Source organism: Asterias rubens, chromosome 13 (assembly GCF_902459465.1).
Source record: "Asterias rubens chromosome 13, eAstRub1.3, whole genome shotgun sequence".
NCBI classification, from domain to species: Eukaryota; Metazoa; Echinodermata; class Asteroidea; order Forcipulatida; family Asteriidae; genus Asterias; species Asterias rubens.
In genome coordinates this window covers 10950914-10961299 of record NC_047074.1, presented here as the reverse complement: position 1 = coordinate 10961299, position 10386 = coordinate 10950914, and the positions used below count along the sequence as shown (strand labels likewise).

At 42.1% G+C, this 10386-nt stretch overlaps 1 protein-coding gene across 1 annotated transcript; it reads right to left on the bottom strand.

Moving 5' to 3' along the window:
• Positions 1-5046: 5046 nt before the first annotated feature.
• On the bottom strand, positions 5047-9723 carry LOC117298713 (aristaless-related homeobox protein-like). Its single transcript, XM_033782030.1, has 3 exons — positions 9368-9723; positions 6537-6582; positions 5047-6110 (listed from the first exon to the last, which is right to left on the bottom strand). Exons 1-3 carry the CDS (start codon positions 9721-9723, stop codon positions 5544-5546), a joined length of 969 nt encoding a protein of 322 aa, XP_033637921.1. The 3' UTR covers positions 5047-5543.
• Positions 9724-10386: the final 663 nt, after the last annotated feature.

Sequence of the window (10386 nt, the reverse complement as noted above, 5' to 3'; positions counted from 1 at the left end):
GTTTTTTTCATACCAAGGAAACGCACCCATCCCAGCTGCTTTCTACATCGGACCCTTACATCTAAACAACCACAAAGCATTTAGGGTCCACTTGTTCCACCACACAAAAGTAAAACTTTGCAAGTGTTGCAGTCTTTAACAAAAGGGGTGAACCGATCCCCACTACCCTCTGCTCAGTCTCTAAGACCAGCCAGTAAAATGTCGGGGGCCTGGCCAGAGTCCCCATCGAATTAGCTCCCCTCATTGGTTCTTGAAGGATCTGTAAATGGATCCTTATTTGGAGATAAAAGACCCCGAGAGACTAGGGACTGATTGCGCCTGCCTTTGATAAATGAGGGGAGCATCATATTCTTTCTTTTTTTGCGTTAATGCCGTTTTCCAGTCTGGTGGCGATGTATTGTCAATGGGTCATCCCCTAACGCTTGGCCGGACTAATCTTAGGTACCAGAAGTGACAAGGCTGGCGGATAGTGTCGCAAAGGGCCTCCTCTGGGATTATTATTTTAGGAGTTTTCCCCAAGACATAATGCCTTTGTGATGGGGAGATGCGAAGAGGTCTGCGGTGGGTTCATTTTCGTTTTGTTCTTGGCGAAAGAAACGAAGAGGCCTTCTGGAAGGTCAAATTATTGATGGTTATCAAATAATAGTTTTTAATCTTATTAATGCTCAGTACATAATGTTCCAGCCAGTTGGCCGACAAATCTGTCTGAGAAATGTTTCAATCTGAAATTCAGTCAGTTGAGGAAACTACAGATGTAGACCCAGGAACCACTGTTTCTTATTTCTGTTTGCAGCAATCGTGTGCACTGCTTGAACCAATTTTTTAACACCTTTAAGCAGAAAAAGACTGCTTGACAAATGTCTTTACTAAGCAAAAATTGAGTGGGGCACTATGGCAAATTTTCTTGCCCCCTTAATCTAATAGTGGCTGATAATTTGCTCCTGGTAAGCAATACTTTGCTGTGTTTAGCAATCTTTTGTGCTTACAGGCTTTATGATATTGCTGCTGGTCATAATCCCTGACAAAACACGCACTCTCAAAATTCCTGTGTCAATTGACCCGATTTCGATATTCAGAGTCCCATAGTGGGCCTTACCCATGTGAGGGTCAGGCTGACCCATGTGAGGGTCAGGCTGACCCAGAAAGTGGTAACAATAGGATTCTGATACAGTTTGGCCCATTTCTGGATAATTTTGACACATGATTCCGGGTCATACTGACACAAAAATTGGTAAGACACCCCAGGACCCAGATCCTAGTAAATTCACCCGAAGTTTTTAGATTTTACCCAGAGCGTTCATTCTCCCTCTGGACTTTTCTGATTGTTGCAGATCTCTCCCCCGCTCCCCGGGTGTTACAGCCCTCCCACTGGGCTGTCTGTTGCATCCCCTCTCTCCGTCGACCCAAGTGGCTTAATAGGTGTGACGACCTTGTTTTCTGTCTGCTTGAATGTCTGTCTATGTTTGTGGGGATTGCTCTTTTAGTTCGCTTTGGGGATAGTTTTGCAACCTACGCTCTTGCTCAAGCAACGTTCTCCTTCGGGCATCGAACAAACAGTAAAGAAGGAGACCGAGCCTAATGCGAGCCCAGCGCTTTGAAACTCCCTACAAGATAGCTGCAGATATGCAACCTCACTTGAATAATATCAGGAAATTGTTGACGACACACTTGTTTTGTTGACAGTGTTTGTATTTGCTTTGTACCATCTTTGATTTTTGTATTATTTATTTCCACCCAATGGAAAGGGCACTATAATGCCAGCTTGTTGTTATCTCCCTATAGGCCTAAAGGCTGTTGTTTGTTGTTGTGCCTTTTTTGCACGATTGGACAAAAGTTGTATGTGATGAGCCGTAAACAACTTTGAATATTGTGTACAAGATTAAAGGCAGTGGATACTATTGGTAATTACTCAAAATAATTATCATCATAAAACCTTTCTTGATTACGAGTAATGGGGAAAGGTTGATGGTATAAAACATTTTGAGAAACAGCTCCCTCTGAAGTGACGTAGTTTTCGAGAAAGAAGTAACTTTCCACGAATTTGATTTCGAGACCTCAAGTTTATAACTTGAGGTCTCGAAATCAAGCATCTGAAAGCACACAACTTCGTGTGACAAGGGTGATTTTTCTTTCATTATTATCTCGCAAATTCGACGACCGATTGAGCTCAAATTTTCACAGGTTTGTTATTTTATGCATATGTTGAGATACACCAACTGTGAAGGCTAGTCTTTGACAATTACCAATAGTGTCCAATGTCTTTAAGGCCCTGTTCGTAACTTCGGCTTTGGATTCGGCTTCAGGCTCCGTCCTCTCGTATGAAGCCCTGAGCACGTTCGCAAAACAAACGTGAGGCCAAGCTAGCCAGAGCCGCAGCCGTGGTTTCGAAAAGGGCCTGAGGTGACCCTGGAGATACATCGCAAATCCTAAAATATAGGCTTCATCTTTTAAACTCATTGCAAAACAGTTTCCACCAATCGGGTTTACTTTTCCCATGGGGAAACGGATGACGCTTACACCGTCTGGGAAGCCAAAAACAAGCCTTACCTCCAAAACATTGTTCCATGAGGACCAGACTACGAGACGAGAAGCACCTTTCTTCACACTTTTTCGGGTCATTATCCCCCCCTATTGAATTGATGATGAGTTAGTTCTACATGTTTACAAAGGATGCAACTAGCGGTCGCTGTGGGTATCATGGTACCGTTAATCCGAGCGTAATCACCGGCTGGCTTAACCAACAATGCTGCTTCGATTAATTTCCATTAAGGGCAGAGAAAGGCTCAGTAAATAGTGTAATCGAACCCGATATTGGTTCGATTGACTACTGTCATTAACCCCAAGAGTAATAAATAATCTTATGGCAGGTCATTTCCCCGACACCTGAGCCCGTCTTCTTCACCGCCACCTAGCTCAGAAAGAAACAATGAATTACTGGTTCGAGGAAGAGTGCACTTATTTCCATCCTCGGGTTTTCAACAAACACACTATACAGCCAAGCCGCGTATTATCATTAATACTGACAGTACATCTAAGCCAGCCAAAAACACTAGTCAATATGGTCTCTCAAAATGGTCCTGCTGTCCCATTCGCTGTTAAAATCCTTCTCTAATTATTTCAACTCGACTCATCTCTACATTTATTTCCAGATTATTGCAAACAGCAAAATGAACATACACATAATTATAAAGAATGTCTAGTGGAGTATAAAGAACTGCTAGAATAATATTTAAAGGAGATACAATGAAAAAATAATATTTAAAGGAGATACAATGAAAAAATAATATTTAAAGGAGATACAATGAAAAAGAGGCAGATATGGAGGCATATTTAAAAGTCAAAGTCTTGTATATAGCAGTATAGAAATGCCTTATAAACAAAATACTGGACTTTAGAACACAATTAACCGTAGCCGTAGCAAAAGACGCGTCCCTCCGACAATGCCTCGTTAAAATATTGACCAGAGAAAATAGTTCTTGTACAGAGTGCTTGACGATGCGCGGCTACACGAGCTAGCCAGGTTAGTCTCGGTGCAAGACGTTAGTGTGCAGTTCCTCTTTCCTCTGTTTGAACATTGCACTTTATGTTGGACTTAGTCGGTTATGTACAGCGCGATTCGTTCACAAGAAACTTCTTGTATCAAGACTATACATAGTAACACCAATGCAATCAAATGACCTCTAAAGAAGGGTCTGACCTTCCGAGTCATCAAGGTGTGTTTAATTCGAAATGCGGTAATCAATAAAAGAAACTAGCCTTGCTATGATAAATTACCTCACTGATAATAGCAGACTGTCTGAAACTGACACCTAGGGGGAGATCGAATGTACAAAGTAAACGCACCCCGAACCTTTGTAGTGATAATTGGATTGGAATTGGTGTCATTTGTCAAAAATGGGAAGATGTTCAGCTCGGGTGTCATGACGGGCTTGTGGTAAAGGTGACTTACATAGACGATAGACCGAAGACCACCGTCCCTCTCCCAGACCCAGTACCGTCTTGCGGTCCTCCCTGCCTCATCGGTTTCTTGACTCGTCAGACCTCCCGTGTCTCGAAAAGGACTACTTTTTTGGACAAATACTACACACAACTCTTGACATGTCAGCGACTACGAAAAAAGACAACGAAAACCACCGTTTCTCGACCAAGACACATGACGTCACTCCAGCCCTCCTCACCCCATCATAGGTTTCGTGTTACGACAGCGGCTACGAAGACACAAATGCGACCGCCCCTTACCCAGACCCATACCGTCCTCCAACCCCACCCCATCGGTTTCTTGACACCTCAGCGACTACATGGAAGAGACCGAAAACCACCGTCTCTCACCCAGACCCATCGCCGTCCTCTGGCTCTCCTCACCCAATCGGTTTCTTGACTGGTCAGCGACTACGGAGTTTATAAGAGACCGATTACCATCGCCCCGCTCACCTAGACCCATACCGTCCTCCGGCTCTCCCCACCCCATCGATTTCTTAAACTTTTAGACCTCCCGTGTCTCGAAATAGACTACTTGTTGTTGACTAATACAAGGCTGTTCCATTTTTTTTATACGCACAACTCTGAATGAATTACAAATTGATCAAAACACAAATGTTTACCTTCTGCATTCTGTTTATGTTTTACTAAGTAGACAAACTTGACAGTTTTGTATAGAGAGCATTTAAAGTGTAATGCAAAGCAAAGCAAAAATCATAAAGTTGAAGAAAACAACTTACAACAAAGTTCTGGTTGCTTGTAGATTTAAATGTACTCGATCCTGGACATGGCACAATTTCAAAGAGCTGCTTACAGCAGAAAATACTGCTTAAAAATATTCTGCATAGCAGAAATGAGCAGGATACCAGTCACAAATTGTACGTGTGACATTGTGGTTTGGCTGGTAAAATTGTTCTGGTAAGCATTGCATGTGTCCTAAGCTATATTTTGTGCTTGAAGCAAGTATTCATGCTAATATGTGAATATATATATATATTGAGAATTACCAAACCAGTGCATTGAAAGTAAAAATATCTCTTTTCACACGACGTCTTAAATAATGGAGTATTCTTCTTTATCCCCCAATGCAAAAATAGAAATAGTAAACCTCACTCCAAATATGGTGTGTTCACTCACGCCGAAATGCTTCGGCTACGGACCTTGTGCCATCACACATCAGCTTTTTGGGGGTCAGATTCACTGTATACACAATGGCATGTACAGTAGTTTCAATTCTCAATTTATAACAAGGAACCAGACTACCTCCCCTTCCAGCTTCACTTTGGTTACGTTGCTTTGAATGAAAGAAAAACAAACAAGATAAAAGTATTTTGTTTTTTTATGAAAGATGACGTCATGTGCACTCCATCTATAAGCAGGTGACGTCACACCACGGCACCTTGAAACCTTCTCCCATGCTTGCTTGATGCTTGCGCGCTTTCAGACGCAAAGACGCAATGATGTAGTGCATCCGATGTAGTGCTGTTAGTGCATCCGACGGCTGTTTTCGAATGTCATTGTTTTTAGCATTGATCTCTAAATAATATAATAGATATCAATGGTTTTTAGCAGGTGACGTCACATCGAGACAACACTCCTTCTCCCATGCTTGCTTGATGCTTGCGCGCTTTCAGACGCAATGACGCAATGCTGTACGAGCTTCTGTCTGTTAGTGCATCCGACGGTTGTTCCTCAATGTCATTATCACTTGTTGTTGGAATACTACAACTGGATACTTTTCTCTCTTCGGGCTTCTTTTGCGGTACCAAAGTCGTAGCTGGGCACCACGGCGAGAATTGTTGGGGTTGGGCAAATGATGGAGAAACGAACGGACGGTAGGGCGTGAAACCAGGTTGGAGTAGTGGGTAGTACAGCGACGTGAAAGGCGAAGAAGCTGGTAAACGGGAGAGTATGGCAGCCGCCACTCCAAAGCTAGACTGCTCCGGTGGTGAGAGGGGCACCGCGACGCCTCGTAAATCTAGACGGGGCTGGGCGAAGGGATGTACGGTCGGGGTGTGGAGTGGTGGCCCGCTATAAGGCAGTCCGTGATTATACCCGCATGATGTGGATGCAGGATGGATCCCCTGCTTCTCTCGCTTTCTCCATTTGGCTCGTCTATTCTGAAACCACACCTGTTGATAAATTGGAAAATTTTACATCTGAAATGTTCTTGCCAAACTTAGGCTTTCCCACCGAGGAGGGTATTTTATTGAAACCATAAGTCCATTGTTTTATTTGCAACCATGGGGCGTTAATTTTCAGATGATGTGATGTTTGATAGTTTGTTGTTTGTGTTTGATGTTTTTTGGTTAGACACCAACAACTTTACTCGGTAAAGCTCCCACAATACGAGGGAATATAAACGCCAAGCTGCCAGCAGCCAATCTCTCCCATACAAACCTCTTGTTTTCACGTCTATGATTATGAATTGCACAAATCAAGAAATTGTGATTCAGTAACTAGACGCTGCCCAGAGTGTACACGCATGCATTTTTTTCGTTGAGTGTGATCAAAGATGGCCGTCAATGACGTCATGAGCACTCCATCTATAAACTTACCTGAACCCGTGCCTCCGTTAAATCGACTCGCACTGCCAAGTCCTCCCTGTGTGGAGTAATCAGAGACAAATGCATTGATATTTCTAGATATCTTTGGGGAAATGTGTGTCATTACCGTTTATTCTTATGAATTTTGACATAATTAATAAGTTTAATTATTTCTGGCATTAAACCCGAAGAATCGGCCCAATTTCATAAAGCTGTTAAGCAGAAAACACTGCTTAGGCAAAAAATAAGTGGGGCACCAGTTGTAACAACAAACTTTACGGAGTTTGGCGGGAAACCATTTTTTAAGCAATGCTTTTCTGTAGTAAGTTTTTGTGCTAACGGGCTTTCAAAAATTGGGCCCTGGCAATAGTGGCAGATTCCTCTGACTCAAATCAGCCTAACAACTTTCACTCACGCAACCCAAAGCGAAAAAATATAACTCTCAAATACCCATTTCATCAAGAATATTGTTTTTTTTTTTTTTTTATAACTGCTACAAATTATGTAAATAGGCCTACGTAACTCAAAACTGTGCCATATTTAGTTATAGAAATCCACGTCTGCCTAAATGCATTTTTTTGTATAGCTCCATGGTTAGACCAATGTTGCCTTTTTATTATTCATAAGGGGTTTCTACTGGCGGCCCAATTCATATGATTTCACGTTGGATTTCACGACGAAGCACGGAGAAGCGAGCAGGTCGACATCAGTGAATCCCCACGGGAGATATATCACGGATCTCCCCGGTCTCGTCCTTGTGCTTTAATCCCCTGATCGCTTCCGCGCCGTAGGTTTCCCAAAACCTCAATTAACCAACAAAAATCTGTCCAATTCGCCGGCTTCGTTTGCTAGCCAGTCGAAATCAGCGTAAAACTTAAGGTATCCTATTATTTTGTCTGGTTGATTTCATACAGTAGGCTCACCTCGTAGGCCGATTTAAAAACCTCAAGGACACATGTTTTTAACACTGTAAGACATACCTACCCCATATATCTATGTTATGAACGCTTAGTTTTGATGGTGTACTTTTTGTGTTGATTGGTGCTCAAGAGATTTGTCTGAGCATCTTCTAACCAGTGTTAATGCTCACATTGCGAGCGTGGATTGAAAAGCCGGCTGTCTGCCAATTCAGCGTGTAATTATTTTGAATTATTCGGGTGTGGCGCCTGGGGCTATTGCTCGTAAACCGATAGTTTATAGAAACAAAAACTCAACATGAAGATGGCCACCACCGGATGAATAACACCTAGAATAAGTTTCTGTTTGACTTGTCTCAGCAAATTATAAAGTATACTTTAGTAATAATTTCCACTTTGATATCTGATGTTTGGAATGTTTCGTACTGAACCAACTTAATTTCCTCCATTCGCGACGCAAGTGTTGCATAATATTTTATTTACTGAAAAATAAATTGTTTGTGTTCTGATATTGCTATATCATGTGGCATTCGATATTCTCCTTTTCCTTTTTGGTTTATGACATTTCTTCTTTGCACCTATAGAGGCTTACTGTTTCATAACTTACACTTATTGTTAAAGGCAGTGGACACTATTGGTAATTACTCAAAATAATTATTGGCATAAAACCTTTCTTGTTGACGAGTAATGGGGAGAGGTTGATGGTATAAAACGTTGTGAGAAACGGCTCCCTCTGAAGTGTCATAGTTTTCGAGAAAGAAGTAATTTTCCACGAATTTGATTTCGAGACCTCAGATTTAGAACTTGAGGTCTCGAAATCAAGCATCTGAAAGCACACAACTTCATGTGACAAACGGGTGTTTTTCTTTCATTATTATACCGCAATCGACGACCAATATTAAGCTCAAACTTTCACAGGTTTGTTATTTTATGCATATGTTGCAATACACCAAGTGAGAATACTGGTCTTTGAAAATAACCAATAGTGTCCATAAGTGTCTTCAACTTAAGAAAATTACGCCTGAGTATAATTCTTTTGAAGAAAAAAATACAAGAAACTTTGTATATTGCTTGTTTTGTATGTCGTCCACAGTCATACACACATACAAATCTGTATTCATGACTGATCCTTTATTTAGTAAAAAAATGCAAGGGTATACCTACATGTTCAAGAGAAAACTCAAATGTGTTCTCTTAGATAATTACCATGATTGAATAGTATTATTTTCCCTTAAGTATATATTACTATAGTTAACTGCTTTTGTTATATATTATTTTTGATACAGCTTTTACCACTTTTTTTTTACTTTTCTCTGCATATCCACCATAGAGAACCACTGTCTTTGTGTTTGTTTGTCCTGTTAGTGTTTGTCCATGTCTTTCCATGTGTAACTTTTTGTGTGCTTTAAATATCCCAGGCATTGTTCTGAAAACAAACTACGTTTGTATTTACTCACATCCCTGGGGGACTCCACCCTACAAGCTTGCTTTTGGGAGTCCTCCACCACTTAATCTATTGTGTATCTTAACTACTCTATGTTATATCTTGTCATCTGAAATGATTGAGTGGAAATAAAACTGAACTGAACTGAACTAGTATAGTTAAATTTGCATCGGGGATAAAGAATATTAATTTTGGTTTTACCCTCATCCAGTACTTCCCCGAGTTCTGTGGTGGAAAACTGCCTCTTTATAGCTACCGGGCAATCTCGGTGATCTAGTTGGTAAGGCAACGCTCTAGTATTGCAAGGGTCGTGGGTTCGAATCCCACCGAGTAATAATATTCAGTTAAATTCAGTTTAAAAAAAACCTGTATTGATCCTTACAGGCCAGCTCGGTTAGGGTTATAGGGTTAGCCAGCTCCATATAAAAACTATACCTGTGATAATTTGCTCAAACAAACAAATAAACAAACAAACAACACACCTTGTGAAAACATCCGGATAGTGCGTCTTGCGAAATGCCCGCTCTAATTCCTCCAACTGCTCGACGGTGAACGTCGTACGGTAACGTCGCTGCGTTCGCTTGGCCATCGTCATCCCCGGCCTGTATACGTAACCACCGGCTATACTATCACCGTCTTCAGAGCACTCGATGGTGGGTGGTGGAAGAGCGCTCGCCCCGTACTCCGCGTCTGACAGCTCCGGTGATGTCCACTGGTGGTTACTCGTACGATCAGTTTCAACTCCTGTGTCGTTTGGGAGGACGACGTGGCTCCTACCAACTCGCCTCGTGAGGAGAGATGAGCAATCGACCGACTCGTCATCCGAAGTTGGACTCATCACCAAACAATGGCACAGATCGATGTGTTTAGTTTCCAAAAGGCTTGTTTAGGTCAGCATCGCATGTTATCTCAGAACTTCTGCATGACGCTTGCTTTCTTTGCACACTTTACTTTCCATAACACCATCATTATCAAATCATACCGGGATCAATTTCGCTCCGCGTGGAAAACTATAAGTAAATTTTTCACCATCCGTAACATTTGAAGCAGATGCATCATGCAAACGTGAAGTTGTCTCATAGGTTAGGAGGCAACACCATGATGGTGAACCCAGTAAAATTCAGAACTCAGAAATATTGAAATTGGCCTACTCGTTCATTTGCAACAGTCTGTCTCGAAATAAAAGAAACAATGTATTCGTCTTGGGGCCCGACTGCAGACAAGACCCAATATTTAACTCTGATTATCCGGTTTGTGCGTGTGTTGGGGTCGGGAGAGGGGGGGGGGGGCGGGGGTATCACAGAAAATGGTCAGTGAGCCGCAATCGGATTTTCGGTTATTGTTTCCGAAATCTGCAGACGTCTGGAGCTGTTCTAAAGTGGTCGCGGTAAAAATAAAAACAGTACGCGAAATCTCTCCCCGGTCGAGTGTGGGGGAAAAGACTCATCGAAGCTTGGCGGATGAGGGGGGCCTCTGTCTCGGCTCACGTCATGCGCGTGAT